General features: G+C 35.3%; 1 protein-coding gene across 1 annotated transcript in view; it reads left to right on the top strand.

Moving 5' to 3' along the window:
• The window catches only part of LOC137881709 (GRAM domain-containing protein 2A), a 26,812-nt gene extending 10,435 nt beyond the window's left edge, over positions 1-16,377 (top strand). The window contains exons 3-12 of the mRNA XM_068723775.1: positions 2,496-2,553; positions 4,339-4,411; positions 4,958-5,061; positions 6,960-7,058; positions 7,702-7,773; positions 7,854-7,913; positions 8,590-8,734; positions 8,868-8,961; positions 12,719-12,820; positions 14,594-16,377. Of these exons, the coding sequence (XP_068579876.1) occupies positions 2,496-2,553; positions 4,339-4,411; positions 4,958-5,061; positions 6,960-7,058; positions 7,702-7,773; positions 7,854-7,913; positions 8,590-8,734; positions 8,868-8,961; positions 12,719-12,820; positions 14,594-14,642 (856 nt within the window). The 3' untranslated portion in view covers positions 14,643-16,377. The remainder of the gene's footprint in view (positions 1-2,495; positions 2,554-4,338; positions 4,412-4,957; positions 5,062-6,959; positions 7,059-7,701; positions 7,774-7,853; positions 7,914-8,589; positions 8,735-8,867; positions 8,962-12,718; positions 12,821-14,593) is intronic.
• Positions 16,378-17,220: the final 843 nt, after the last annotated feature.

The following is a 17,220-nucleotide window of genomic DNA, read 5'->3' as shown; positions in this document are numbered from 1 at the left end:
TACATTCATAGTTATACATTCATAGTTAGTTATACATTTATAGTTAGTTATACATTCATAGTTATTTATACATTCATAGTTATTTATACATTCATAGTTAGTTATACATTCATAGTTATTTATACATTCATAGTTATACATTCATAGTTAGTTATACATTTATAGTTAGTTATACATTCATAGTTATTTATACATTCATAGTTATTTATACATTCATAGTTAGTTATACATTTATAGTTAGTTATACATTCATAGTTATTTATACATTCATAGTTATTTATACATTCATAGTTAGTTATACATTCATAGTTATTTATACATTTATAGTTATTTATACATTTATAGTTAGTTATACATACGTACTGTGTTGTATAATGTTGTATAATATGAATTGTATAATAGTAACTATAGTGTTTTTTGTAGAATTGTATTGATCATATTTGGTCACTAAATAGTAAAAAGCTTCCCTGAAGAACTACAGACAATAATTAGATCTCTAACTCTGGTTCATTTACATAAATTTATATAAATAAATATATAAAAATAAATAAACAAATACACAAATAAACAAATAAATATATATATATAAATAAATATATATATATATATATATATAGAAATACATATATTTCTATATATAGAAACAAAAAGTCAACGTTGACTTATTTAGGCTGACTTAACTTAACTTCACTTAATTTAAACATGTGACTTGATTCACGTAACAACCGTTCTTATTTTAACTAAACCACGATCTTTTTTCCTGAACTTAATCTCGTAGTTTTGTTTGAGTTCACAACGTTAACGAGGCGTTCAATGATGACAGAATATAATCTGAATTTAGAGATTGTGTTCTTTGTGTATTTTGTCTTTTAGAAACCTGAATAAATAAAAGGAAAAACACACAACTGTATTTTATAGGCAGTTGTTATATTCTTAATTTAGTTGAATAAGAATACTTTAGGTCAACAAAAGAGAGAACATATCTTTAAACTGATCACATGTTTTTATGTAAAATCTGAATCTGTAAAATAAATAGAAAATGTATTATTCAAATACAAACTTCGATGTTTCTCTGTGAAATGTTATAGAAATCTGAACTGAACTTGAGTAAAAGTACTTAGTTACTTTCCACTAACAGAGTGGTCAATGAACTCAGTGTTAATGAAACATTCAGTGACCAGAAAGCTGTAATAATAAGAACTTAAAAGAAGAAGAAACCTTTGAGGTTCATAGAGTTTTTACTGCAGTAAAAGTGCTAATATAGATATTCATATATATATAGATATTCATATATCTATATATATATATATATATGTGTGTGTGTGTGTGTGTGTGTGTGTGTGTACAAGTACTCTGTTTAGAAAGTAAACAGTAAACTTGTTCCTGTCATCTGTGGTCACGTTGAATCCTTGTCACCAGGAAACAGATCACAGTGACGTCACAACGACACGCTCTCAGACTGAAGGACTTTATTTTAACTTTATTGTTACTTTATTGTTACTAGAATCAGCTGAGGTTCATTAAGAAGAGGTCAAAGTGAAGACGTGTGTTTGAGTCATGTGATGTCATGAGATGTCATGTGATGTGATGTGATGTCATGTCATGTGATGTCATGTGATGTGATGTGATGTGATGTGATGTGATGTCATGTGATGTCATGTGATGTCATGTGATGTGATGTCATGTGATGTCATGTGATGTGATGTGATGTCATGTGATGTCATGTGATGTCATGTCATGTGATGTCATGTGATGTCATGTGATGTCATGTGATGTCATGTCATGTGATGTCATGTGATGTGATGTGATGTGATGTGATGTGATGTCATGTGATGTCATGTCATGTGATGTCATGTGATGTGATGTGATGTCATGTGATGTCATGTGATGTCATGTCATGTGATGTGATGTGATGTGATGTGATGTGATGTCATGTGATGTCATGTGATGTGATGTGATGTCATGTGATGTCATGTGATGTCATGTCATGTGATGTCATGTGATGTGATGTCATGTGATGTCATGTGATGTCATGTCATGTGATGTCATGTGATGTGATGTGATGTCATGTGATGTCATGTGATGTCATGTCATGTGATGTGATGTGATGTGATGTGATGTGATGTGATGTGATGTGATGTCATGTGATGTCATGTCATGTGATGTGATGTGATGTGATGTCATGTGATGTCATGTGATGTCATGTCATGTGATGTCATGTGATGTGATGTGATGTGATGTGATGTCATGTGATGTCATGTCATGTGATGTCATGTGATGTCATGTGATGTCATGTGATGTCATGTGATGTCATGTGATGTCATGTGATGTCATGTCATGTGATGTCATGTGATGTCATGTCATGTGATGTCATGTGATGTCATGTGATGTCATGTCATGTGATGTCATGTCATGTCATGTCATGTGATGTCATGTGATGTCATGTGATGTCATGTAATAAGACACATTGTGATGAGATGTTTTGTGTGCTGCAGGCTGACGCTGATTGACGATCTTTCCTACGAAGACGTGAAGAAGTGTTACAGAGGATCAGTGAGTCGTTCACCCAACACACTGAACACACACACACACACACACACACACACACACACACACACACAGCTCTGTAGATGACGACATGTCAGCAGCAGTTCTTTCAAATCTTTTTTAAAAGTCTCTGCAGAAGATTCCAGCATCTGTCTCGTCTCCATGGGAACACGGTCAGGGGTGTGTGTGTGTGTGTGTGTGTGTGTGTGTGTGTGTGTGTGTGTGTGTGTGCAGACAGAAAGTTACATCAGACATCTGAGTCCACAAATTAAATCTCAAGTATGTGAGAGTCATACAGACAGATTTACTGCAGGTTTTCACACATTCTTCCCCAAATATTATTATTTATTATTTTAATAATTATTTATCATTTACTCATTTTTTACCCGACATACACAAAGCATTAGAGGACGGCAGATCACTGGTCCCACTAGAACCAGAGGAACCAGAGGAACCCTGCTCTCTGTTGATTCTGTGACGTCATGTTCTTGTTCCTACTTCCTAGCGTTCCGTCCTTCAGTCTGTCCTCAGAAGCTCGGAGGTGGAGTCGCCGTCGAGCTGCTTTCTGTTGTTTCAGTCTGTGTTGTTTCAGACTGGAACAGGAAGACAGGAAGTCTCCTGGAGAATAAAGGAACAACAGGTGTATTCAGATGATGTCACTCCTGACCCACATGGCAGCAACCAAAACAATGAGGAGGCAGAGTGATCCAGACCACAGTCAAAACGTTATAGTTATATATATATATATATATATATATATATATATATATATATATATATACCGTATTTTCTGCACTATAAGGCGCACTTAAAAGCCTTTAATTTTCTCAAAAAACGACAGTGCGCCTTGTAATCCGGAGCGCCTTATATATGGATCAATTGGTTAATTGGTTGATCCATACTGGTTGTACACGGCGCTCTGTCAAAATGTTTCAGTACGACTGGTAAACTACAAAGCCGCACCGCTTGCAGCATTACGGCTACCGTAGTCAGGGGCGTCGCCGAAGTAATAGCGGTAAACACCGGTACTGTGCTTACTCCTACTCTATTCTATGCGCCTTATAATCCGGTGCTCCCTATATATAAAAACAGTTCTAAAATAGGCCATTCATTGAAGGTGCGCCTTATAATCCGGTGCGCCTTATAGTGCGGAAAATACGGTATATATATTTATAGTGAGTTATATATTGATAGTTATTTATACATTTATAGTTATTTATATATGTATAGTTATTTATATATATATATATATATATATATATATATATAAATAACTATATGTCTATATAGACATATATTGTTTATCTCTGAGTTAATGTCGGACGTCTCAACAGAGCTGCTGCTGGCTAACGTCAGCTAAACAAAGCTACATGCTAACGTTAGCTTAATAAGTTCATGGACGAACAAAGTAAGAAGTACCGGTATAAAGGTCCAGATATAAGATATAAAAGATGTGTAACATATAAACACTCATGTAAACTGAAAGGACCAACAACAGAGCCCTGTGGAACCCCATCACTCGCCACATATATCTGAATATCTTGGATTTTGTGATAAATATTTATTGATATTTTCATACTTATTTATATTTGCACTCTTTCCTACTTTTACTGCAACTGTTGCACAACTGTTTCCCTCACGATAGATAAAGTCTTGTTTTATCTTTCCCTCAACACAACGGTCTGAGTTCCTTCTAGTTCTGTTGATCTTAACCATATTACATGATTATTGATTACATAAACGTCTCACTCTGTCTGTGAATAACTCTTTTCTCTCCTGATGCCTTCACAGACCGTCAGCAAGTACAACTCTCAGTACCACAAACTGTTCCAGACGGTTCCTAAAGAGGAGATCCTGATGAAAGGTGAGGACGGTTAGTGAGGACAGGAGGACTCTGACAGGTGATTTACAGGTAGTAGACCGGTTACATACAGGTGATAGACAGGTTACATACAGGTGATATAGGACAGGTAGTAGACAGGTGACAGACAGGTGATATAGGACAGGTAGTAGACAGGTGACAGACAGGTGATATAGGACAGGTAGTAGACAGGTGACAGACAGGTGATATAGGACAGGTAGTAGACAGGTGACAGACAGGTGATATAGGACAGGTAGTAGACAGGTGACAGACAGGTGATATAGGACAGGTGATATACAGGTAGTAGACCAGTTACATACAGGTGATATAGGACAGGTAGTAGACAGGTGATATACAGGTAGTAGACAGGTGAAACATCCGTCCTGTCGGTCAGGAGGACACTGACTAACAGAACAGATGTTTCACCTGTCTATCAGCTGTCCTATATCACCTGTCTGTCACTTGACTAGTACCTGTCCTAATCTGATCTATTATCTGTCTTTCACCTGTCTGATCCACCTGTCTACCTGCTCTCTTCTTCTTCTGCAGTGTATTCGTGTGCGTTGTTGAGAGACATCCTGCTGCAGGGACGACTCTACATCTCCAGGAACTGGTTGTGTTTCTACGCCAACCTGTTTGGTAAAGACATCAAGGTGAGTGAAGATCTCCGCTGTACCTGTCCCTTTAAGAATGTGTCTAATGTATAATAATGAGCTTATAGCTTGTGTTATGAAGTTAAACATCATAATTCATCTCTAATATCTATTTTATATTAACATGAAAGCATCTCCTTCAAACTACTGGATTTATTCAAGTTCATCACCAAAACTACATTTTACAGATTACATGTGAACATATCACGATAACGTTATAATGTACCTTCAGCCAGTCCTCATGTTCACTGAGCAGAGCCTGAAGGCATCACGATGTAACTGAAGTGAACCTCCTTTGGTTAGCCGTTAGCGTTGCTGCTAACGTTACTAGCTCTCCTCCTGTTGGTTTAAAAACTTTTTTTTTTTTAAACTTTATTAACACTGATGGCTAACGATAAAACTTTATTTGCACTGTGATGGTTTACGTTCAAACTTTATTTACACTCTGATGGCCAACATTCAAACTTTATTTGCACTGTGATGGTTAACAATAAAACTTTATTTACACTCTGATGGTTAACGTTCAAACTTTATTTACACTCTGATGGTTTACGTTCAAACTTTATTTACACTCTGATGGTTAACGTTAAAACTTTATTTACACTCTGCTGGTTAACGTTAAAACTTTATTTACACTCTGATGGTTAACGTTAAAACTTTATTTACACTCTGATGGTTAACGTTAAAACTTTATTTACACTCTGATGGTTAACGTTAAAACTTTATTTACACTCTGCTGGTTAACGTGTAAACTTTATTTACACTCTGATGGTTAATGTTCAAACTTTATTTACACTCTGATGGTTAACGTTAAAACTTTATTTACACTCTGATGGTTAACGTTCAAACTTTATTTACACTCTGATGGTTAATGTTAAAACTTTATTTACACTCTGTAGGTTAATGTTAAAACTTTATTTACACTCTGATGGTTAATGTTAAAACTTTATTTACACTGTGATGGTTAACGTTAAAACTTTATTTACACTCTGATGGTTAACGTTAAACTTTATTTACACTGTGATGGTTAACGTTAAACTTTATTTACACTCTGATGGTTAATGTTAAAACTTTATTTACACTGTGATGGTTAACGTTAAAACATTATTTACACTGTGATGGTTAACGTGTAAACTTTATTTACACTCTGATGGTTAACATTCAAACTTTATTTACACTCTGATGGTTAACGTTCAAACTTTATTTACACTCTGATGGTTAACGTTAAAACTTTATTTACACTCTGATGGTTAACGTTCAAACTTTATTTACACTCTGATGGTTAACGTTAAAACTTTATTTACACTCTGATGGTTAACGTTAAAACTTTATTTACACTGTGATGGTTAACATTAAAACTTTATTTACACTCTGATAGTTAACGTTAAACTTTATTTACACTGTGATGTTAACATGTAAACTTTATTTACACTCTGATGGTTAACGTTAAACTTTATTTACACTGTGATGGTTAACGTTAAACTTTATTTACACTCTGATGGTTAACGTTAAAACTGTATTTACACTGTGATGGTTAACGTTAAAACTTTATTTACACTGTGATGGTTAACGTGTAAACTTTATTTACACTCTGATGGTTAATGTTAAACTGTGAGAGGGGTTAGTACGGATCACAGATCATTTATCATTTATATTATGAATCTGTCAGATAAATGTAGTGAATGTACAATATGTACCTCTGAGATGTAGTAGAAGTAGCAAACAATGGAAATACTCAAGTAAAGTAAAAGTACCTCAAAGTTGTGCCGAAGTGCAGTACTTGAGTAAATGTACTTATTACACCGCTGCTGAGCCGTCCAGCAGTGGAGGCAACAGGAAGTGTTTGCTCTTCTTTTCACAATAAAAGCTCCCGTTCTCTCTCCTCTCTGAACCTGCAGGTGTGTATTCCAGTGGTCTCTGTTCGTCTGGTGAAGAAACACCGGACGGCGGGCCTGGTGCCCAACGGCCTGGCTATCACCATGGATACCGCACAGAAGGTACCGGACAGGACGAGTTCACCAAAATAAAAATGAAGAATAAAGTTTAATTAAAGTCCCGAGTTCCTGCAGAGTTCAGCCAAATTAAATTGAAGACATCTCTGTAAACATTGTAAACATGAGTTTATGGTCTCAATCTCTAGTTTACAGTCTTCTTCAATACAGCATGATGTTCATTTAGTACATTATGCTCCATTTAGAGTCAAACAGACCATAAAGAGGGGATGATTTAGGGGCGGGGCTACACAGTGATTGACAGGTCTCTCTACCCAGTTGTCCGTGTTTTCGTCTTATAACTTTAACTTTTTCACATTTTGTTTTCATTTCGTCAAAGTTAATTGTAACATTCTGGTCGCCTAAAAAAACGTCTTATTCAGCGTTCAGGTGTATTTAGCTCCGCCCTCTTCTGTCACTTCTGGTTGCGACGGCCAGATATCCAAACTCAAAGCTTCAAACCAACATGTGACGTCACATTGACCACGTCCACTTCTTATAAACATCTGTGTTGGAGACACAACATCATTTAAATATATAAAACTTCTCACGTCGTCAGACAGACTTAGCGTCGACCTCAGGGTGAAGGATGAAAGAAGAGGTGACTTCCTGTTTGTACTTCCTGTTTGTACTTCCTGTCCCTCTGCAGTACGTCTTTGTGTCCCTGCTGTCCAGAGACAGCGTCTACGACGTCCTCAGGAGGATCTGCACTCACCTGCAGGTTTGTCAGAAGTCAGAACCTCCTGTTTGTATCTCACAATGTGTTCCAGTGACTTCCTGTCTGAGTCTGTCTGTCCACAGGTGAACGGGAAGAGTCTGAGTCTGAAGCAGTACCTGGAGGAGCCCAGCTCTCTGTCCATGGTAATCAGATTACTTTGATAAAAACACTAAAGAGATGAAAGAAGAGTCGTGATTCTGCAGAGACACATGTAAACATAAGCAGGGGGTTGTGGGTAACGTAGTTCACAAAGGAGTCGGAAATATGTGTGGTACAAATATGTACATCAAGCAAGCTGACAAGTACTAATACTACACAGTAAAAATACTTTGTTACCTTTAAAATATTAATACTACACAGTAAAAAATACTTTGTTACCTTTAAAATACTAATACTACACAGTAAAAATACTTTGTTACCTTTAAAATATTAATACTACACAGTAAAAAATACTTTGTTACCTTTAAAATACTAATACTACACAGTAAAAATACTTTGTTACCTTTAAAATATTAATACTACACAGTAAAAAATACTTTGTTAGATTTAAAATACTAATACTACACAGTAAAAAATACTACACGCATGTTGAGTGGAGTTTAACGGCTCGATATTAGTTCATCTTTCCAGATACTAAACCTCAATAAAATACTTTATTTATACCTCACTTTTACACAAAACTTTATTCCACTTAATAAAACAACGTTATTAGAAGTGAAATCTTGTCCATCATCTAAATAAAGGCTGAAGAGTATTTGCTGAATTGGTATTTAAACCAGAAGGTATTTGAAGGCTGAAATGAGTCGTTTGGTCCGTCAGGAGGAGTTTCCAGAGTTTCCAGAGGTGTTGAAGTGGAGGAGGAAGCCATCGCTCCCCACCGTGTCCTCCTCCCTCCCAGACCTGCTGGGAACCTCCTCCCCCGGCCTCGTTGCAGACACGCCCTTCATCACGCACACGCTCACAGGTTAGCCCACCGGGCAAAGCCCCGCCCACCGGGCTAAGCCCCGCCCCCACCCGCCCCGAGATACCAAGACAAGACTGAATCTTGTGTGTGTGTGTGTGTGTGTGTGTGTGTGTGTGTGTGTGTGTGTGTGTAGACAGCAGTTTGGAAACAGAGAAGATCCTGCTGACAGAACCAGTACCTGAACTGGGTCACATGGAGTACCAGCTGCTGAAACTCTTCATCCTGCTGTAAGTACAAAAGTACACAAAATGTATATATACGTATATATATACATATGTATATATATGTATATATACGTATATATACATATGTATATATATTTATGTATATATACATGTATATATATATATATGTATATATATATATATATATATCAGTTTCAGTAGTTTTACATTAACTCTCAGGTGTGTTCAGAGTCTTTGGTATTTTCCAGTTTTGGCTCTGAACTGTGAACCGAAATATATTGTATTGTTGGTCTGTGCTGCCACCTGCTGGTTGAATATATTTCACATGAACACATGAAATGTACAACTTGAGAGCATGGTTTCTCAAAGTGCGGCCTGACGGCCGATGTTGGCCCTCAGAAACATATCATGTGGCCCCTGAGTGTGACATGAAACTCATGCATCATATTTTAATCATGATATTTAGCATTTCAACATGCTATACTATGACTTTTTTCAACATGTTATACTATGACTTTTTTCAACATACTATACTCTGACTTTTTTCAACATGCTATACTATGACTTTTTTCAACATACTATACTATGACTTTTTTCAACATGTTATACTATGACTTTTTTCAACATACTATACTATGACTTTTTTCAACATGTTATAATATGACTTTTTTCAACATACTATACTATGACTTTTTTCAACATGTTATAATTTTACTTTTTCAACATACTATACTCTAACTTTTTTCAACATGCTATACTATGACTTTTTTCAACATGTTATACTATGACTTTTTTCAACATGTTATAATTTTACTTTTTCAACATACTATACTCTGACTTTTTTCAACATGTTATACTCTGACTTTTTTCAACATGCTATACTCTGACTTTTTTCGACATACTATACTATGACTTTTTTCAACATGCTATACTATGACTTTTTTCGACATGTTATACTATGACTTTTTTCAACATGCTATACTATGACTTTTTTCAACATACTATACTATGACTTTTTTTAACATACTATACTATGACTTTTTTTAACATACTATACTCTGACTTTTTTCAACATGCTATACTATGACTTTTTTCGACATGTTATACTCTGACTTTTTTCAACATACTATACTATGACTTTTTTCAACATACTATACTATGACTTTTTTTAACATACTATACTATGACTTTTTTCAACATACTATACTATGACTTTTTTCAACATACTATACTATGACTTTTTTCAACATATTATACTATGACTTTTTTCGACTTACTATACTCTGACTTTTTTCGACATACTATACTATGACTTTTTTCGACTTACTATACTATGACTTTTTTCAACATGTTATACTATGACTTTTTTCAACATACTATACTCTGACTTTTTTCAACATGCTATACTATGACTTTTTTCAATATACTATACTATGACTTTTTTCGACATACTATACTATGCCTTTTATCAACATGCTATACTATGACTTTTTTCAACATGTTATACTATGACTTTTTTCAACATGCTATACTATGACTTTTTTCAACATGTTATACTATGACTTTTTTCAACATACTATACTATGACTTTTTTCAACATACTATACTATGACTTTTTTCAACATGTTATACTATGACTTTTTTCGACATGTTATACTATGACTTTTTTCAACATGTTATACTATGACTTTTTTCGACATGTTATACTATGACTTTTTTCAACATGTTATACTATGACTTTTTTCGACTTACTATACTATGACTTTTTTCGACTTACTCTACTCTGACTTTTTTCAACATACTATACTATGACTTTTTTCGACATGCTATACTATGACTTTTTACGACATACTATACTCTGACTTTTTTCGACATACTATACTATGACTTTTTTCAACATGTTATACTATGACTTTTTTCAACATGTTATAATTTTACTTTTTCAACATACTATACTCTGACTTTTTTCAACATGTTATACTCTGACTTTTTTCAACATGCTATACTCTGACTTTTTTCGACATGCTATACTCTGACTTTTTTCGACATACTATACTATGACTTTTTTCGACATGCTATACTATGACTTTTTTCGACTTACTATACTCTGACTTTTTTCAACATGTTATACTATGACTTTTTTCGACATACTATACTCTGACTTTTTTCAACATGCTATACTATGACTTTTTTCGACATGTTATACTATGACTTTTTTCAACATACTATACTATGACTTTTTTTAACATACTATACTATGACTTTTTTTAACATACTATACTCTGACTTTTTTCAACATGCTATACTCTGACTTTTTTCGACATGTTATACTCTGACTTTTTTCAACATACTATACTATGACTTTTTTCAACATACTATACTATGACTTTTTTTAACATACTATACTATGACTTTTTTCAACATACTATACTATGACTTTTTTCAACATACTATACTATGACTTTTTTCGACTTACTATACTCTGACTTTTTTCGACATACTATACTATGACTTTTTTCGACTTACTATACTATGACTTTTTTCAACATGTTATACTATGACTTTTTTCAACATACTATACTCTGACTTTTTTCAACATGCTATACTATGACTTTTTTCAACATACTATACTATGACTTTTTTCGACATACTATACTATGCCTTTTATCAACATGCTATACTATGACTTTTTTCAACATGTTATACTATGACTTTTTTCAACATGCTATACTATGACTTTTTTCAACATGTTATACTATGACTTTTTTCAACATACTATACTATGACTTTTTTCAACATACTATACTATGACTTTTTTCAACATGTTATACTATGACTTTTTTTGACATGTTATACTATGACTTTTTTCCGACATGTTATACTATGACTTTTTTCAACATGTTATACTATGACTTTTTTCGACATGTTATACTATGACTTTTTTCAACATGTTATACTATGACTTTTTTCGACTTACTCTACTCTGACTTTTTTCAACATACTATACTATGACTTTTTTCGACATGCTATACTATGACTTTTTACGACATACTATACTATGACTTTTTTCAACATGTTATACTATGACTTTTTTCAACATGCTATACTATGACTTTTTATGACATACTATACTATGACTTTTTTCAACATGCTATACTATGACTTTTTATGACATACTATACTATGACTTTTTTCAACATACTATACTATGATTTTTTTCGACATACTATACTATGACTTTTTTCGACATACTATACTATGACTTTTTTCGACATACTATACTATGACTTTTTTCGATATACTATACTATGAATTTTTTCGACATGTTATACTGTGATTTTTTTCGACATGTTATACTATGACTTTTTTCGACATGCTATACTTTGACTTTTTTCAACATGCTATACTATGACTTTTTTTACCATATTATACTATGACTTTTTTCAACATGCTATACTATGACTTTTTTCAACATACTATACTATGACTTTTTTTACCATATTATACTATGACTTTTTTCAACATGTTATACTATGACTTTTTTTAACATATTATACTATGACTTTTTTTAACATGTTATACTATGACTTTTTTTAACATATTATACTATGACTTTTTTGTTCAAAAGTCATAGTATGTCTTTTTTCTCTGTCATCAGTTAACTTCAGTAACAGACTGATGTCAAAGGATCAGTTCATCAGAAGAAAATCGTCATCATGTTATTGTTTATTGATTGAATGCTGCACATGTGATCTGTATTTAATCTGCCTGTCTGTCTCTCTGTCTGTCTGTCTCTCAGCGTCTTCCTCCTGGTCCTGTCGTCCTGCTATCTGGCCTTCAGAGTCTGTCGCCTGGAGCAGCAGATGAGCTTCCTGAGCAGCCAGCCGACGCTGAGAGAAAGGTCCATGAAGTCAAAACATCTCATAAAACATGTACACAAACATTACATTACATTACAGTCATTTATCAGACGCTTTTATCCAAAGCGACTTACAATAAGTGCATCAACATTGGTAATCAAAAGAACTACTAGTCACCAGAAGTCATAAGTACATTTCCTTTAAACAAGCATCTAAGAGCATGAAGCAGAGCATAACTCAGAGCCAAAGTACAGAAACAAGAGAAACAGTTAGTGCTATAAGTAATACGAATACAATAAGTGCAACAAGCTAGTATGAATACAATAAGCGCTGAGTGGAAGGCTCAGGGTAGCACTTCCTGAAGAGGTGGGTCTTCAGCCTGATGAAAGATGGGCAGCGACTCTGCTGTCCTGACGTCAGTGGGAAGTTCATTCCACCACTGTGGGGCCAGGACAGAAAACAGACGTGACCGGGTCGATCGGCCGCCAGGACCTCTGAGCGACGGGGCGACCGATCGCCCCGAGGCAGCAGAGCCAAGTGGTCGGGCGGGGGTGTGAGGCTTGACCGTGGCCTGGAGATAGGAAGGAGCTGTTCCTTTCACTGCCCTGTATTCTAGCACCAGAGTCTTAGACTGGATGAGCTCTTACAGGGACGAATCCTCCTGATGTTGTAGAGCAGGAATCTGCAGGAGCGTGTAACGGATGAAATGTTTGCCGAGAATGACAGTTGGTCATCCAGGGTCACACCCAGGTTCCTCTCAGTCCGAGTCGCCGTCACCACGGTATCATCGATGGTGATGGACAGGTCCCGGTGCGGGCAACCCTTCACCAGGAGGAACAGTAGCTCACTTTTGTCCAGGTTGAGCTTGAGGTGGTGTGTCGTCTCCACTTGGGGGAAAATGACAAGACCAGCTGGGTGTCATCGGCATAACAATGGTAGGAGAAGTCATGCGAGCGAATAACAGAACCCAGAGATGTTGTGTAGAGCGAGAAGAGAAGGGGGCCCAGGACTGAACCTTGCGGAACCCCCGTAGTCAGCATGCGTGGTTCCGACACGGCCCCCCTCCAGGTCACCTGGTAGGATCGACCCATCAGGTAGGATGCAAACAGGGAGAGTGCAGAGCCTGAGACGCCCATCCCCTCGAGGGATGAGAGGAGGATCTGGTGGTTCACAGTGTCAAACGCCGCAGACAAGTCCAGGAGAATCAGGACAGAGGAGAGAGAGTTAGCTCTCGCGGCGTGAAGCGACTCTGTCACCGCAAGGAGGGCCGTCTCTGTCGAGTGACCCACTTTGAACCCGGACTGGTGAGGGTCCAAAAGGCTGTTTTGGTGGATGTTTTATGATCCATATATCCACCAACAGGTTAGATTATAGTATTATAGTATAATACTGCATCCTGTGTTTTTAAGGTTAAAAGCTGAAGCTGTCAAATCAATGTAGTGTGTAGTAGTAGTGTGTAGAAGTGGAGTAAAAAACTACTAAATCAGTAGCATACAATGTAAATAAAGTACTTGATTAAATGTACTACTACACACTACATTGATTTGACAGCTTCAGCTTTTAACCTTAAAAACACAGGATGCAGTATTATACTATAATACTATAATCTAACCTGTAGTACACAAAGTATTTAAAGACTCCACATTAATAAACAACATTAAAAGAGATAAAAACAGAAAGGAAACACTGTGAAAGGACCAATTCTGCTTGATGACTTTATTTACTTTTGATACTTGAAGTACATTTTGCTGATAATACTCATGTACTTTTACTTTTTAATATGTTTAATCCAGCTCTGTTTCCTGTTGCTCCAGGTGTGGAGAGCTGCCCTGCTGGCTGGCCAATCAGAGGACAGGAACCTGACACTTGGAGCCAATCGGGGAGGAGAAGAAGAAGAAGAGAAACATGCACTTACATAGACTTGCCACCAGGGGGCAGCGGTGAGCCAGAGACGGACGACTGTAGCAACCATCAGCAGCTGGACTCTGACTCCGCCTCTAAACCTGGTTACCATAGAGACGACACGATAGTCAACAGACACAGCGGCCGACCTTTGACCTCCAGAGGACGAGGTCACGGAGAGGTCAGGAGAGGTCACAGAGGGACGACGTGAATAACAGTGTGTGTGTGTGTGTGTGTGTGTGTGTGTGTGTGTGTGTGTGTGTGTGTGTTCATAGACTTTATAGAATGATGAATCAAATCGCAGTACATTCCTCTCGGTCACTACAGTTGGTGTGTAAACGTGTATTTTTTTTACACCTCAGTTAACTTTATGAAATATAAATCTACATTTAACTTCAAACTTTTTAACATTTGAAGTTGATAAATTGTAAGTGGAGCAAATGTTACATTTGGTTACAAACTAACCTAGAACTTCCACTTCTACTCCACCAGGGGGCGTCACACTGAAGAGTGAAGTCAAAGCTTCAAGTGTTAGAGCTGCATTCTCTCTAGTGTCCACCAGGGGGCGACTCCTCTGGTTGTATAGAAGTCTAGTCTAAAATGACTCTACTTCTCTCTTGATTTATTCCCTCAGTAAACATTGTAAACATGAGTTTATGGTCTCAATCTCTAGTTTACAGTCTTCTTCAGTACAGCATGATGTTCATGTAGGAGTGAAGGAGTGAAAGAGTGAAAGAGTGAAGGAGGGAAGGATTGATGGAGGGAAGAATGAAGGAGTGTATTTGTGAAGGTTTTTACTGTAAGGCATGAAAAGTAACATAAAGACTGTCACAGTGTGTGTGTGTGTGTGTGTGTGTGTGTGTGTGTGTGTGTGTGTGTGTGTGGTTTTGGTCAGATAAAACTGTATTTAAAGTTCAGAGAAGCTGTTTTTCTTCTCGTTCTGACTACAAATGAAAACGTCAACATACAAGTTCAAGTTCAGAATTTGAAGCTCTGTGATTGGACGTCACACCGAGAGCTGTTAGAAAAAATCTCCTTTGACAACTACGACTCCCAGGGTGCATTTCACTGTCAAGCAGCCAATCACAGAGCGTCACATTGTTGCAGCTCATGGTTTAGTTTCTGCAGCTTGAATTCATTTCTGGGTTTTCTGACTTTAAAATAACTCAACAGGAGAGTTAATGATCCAGGAGAGAAACATTCAAGGATTTATTACTGATTAAAATTGTTAAAACTTTGTGTTTTTTTGACATTTTCATTCAGATCTCAACTGATATTTTTACAAACAATTAATAAAAGTCACAGACTTTTCTTTTTTAGACCTACAGTAAAAAAATGCACAAAACAATCAATAAAGTTTTTTAATTGAGTCTGATTGCTGCCTTAAACTCACAATATAATTGTTAATAACATTTTAAAGAAGCAGGTTGAATGTCCCTTAAATGTGAACCTGAATCTGCACATTTCAGATTGTATTTAAAAAAATGAAGTGACGTGTTTCTACGAGGAGAATCTTTAATAACTCACCAGGTGAGATGGAACAGCTTCAGCTCACAGTGAGACGAGGAACAATAAAGTTTTATTTCAACAGATGGAGCCGGATGACGGACGACATGAAGCTGTTTAGATGTTTGAGTTTTAACTCATTGTTGTTCTGGTTGTAACACAAAAAATCAATAAACACATTTTCATCGCCGCACTTTGTCTTTAATTAGTTAATTGCAGTTAATTATAGTTAATAACAGTTAATTATAGTTAATAACAGTTAATTATAGTTAATAACAGTTCATTATAGTTGATAACAGTTAATTATAGTTAATAACAGTTAATTATAGTTAATAACAGTTCATTATAGTTAATAACCGTTAATTATAGTTAATAACAGTTCATTATAGTTAATAACAGTTCATTATAGTTAATAACAGTTCATTATAGTTAATAACCGTTAATTATAGTTAATAACAGTTCATTATAGTTAATAACAGTTCATTATAGTTAATAACCGTTAATTATAGTTAATAACAGTTCATTATAGTTAATAACAGTTCATTATAGTTGATAACAGTTCATTATAGTTGATAACAGTTAATTATAGTTAATAACAGTTCATTATAGTTAATAACAGTTCATTATAGTTGATAACAGTTAATTATAGTTAATAACAGTTCATTATAGTTAATAACAGTTCATTATAGTTAATAACAGTTCATTATAGTTAATAACAGTTCATTATAGTTGATAACAGTTAATTATAGTTAATAACAGTTCATTATAGTTAATAACAGTTCATTATAGTTGATAACAGTTAATTATAGTTAATAACAGTTCATTATAGTTAATAACCGTTAATTATAGTTAATAGTGCTCACACCTGCTTTATATTTGTTAATATCTTATTTTTTATTTTATGAATCTATTAAATATGTAATTATTATATAACATTAACATGTTGTATAGTGGATCTGACTTCTGTTGGATTTGAGGATTAACGTGATCTACAGGTGAGGGGAGGAGCTTCAAAGAGTCAAGCTGTTAAATC

The sequence above is a fragment of the Cebidichthys violaceus genome, unplaced genomic scaffold, assembly GCF_023349555.1.
Source record: "Cebidichthys violaceus isolate CVI_PGR_0920_01 unplaced genomic scaffold, fCebVio1.0.p SCAF_3, whole genome shotgun sequence".
Taxonomy (NCBI): domain Eukaryota; kingdom Metazoa; phylum Chordata; class Actinopteri; order Perciformes; family Stichaeidae; genus Cebidichthys; species Cebidichthys violaceus.
This window is presented reverse-complemented; position numbering and strand designations above follow the sequence as displayed.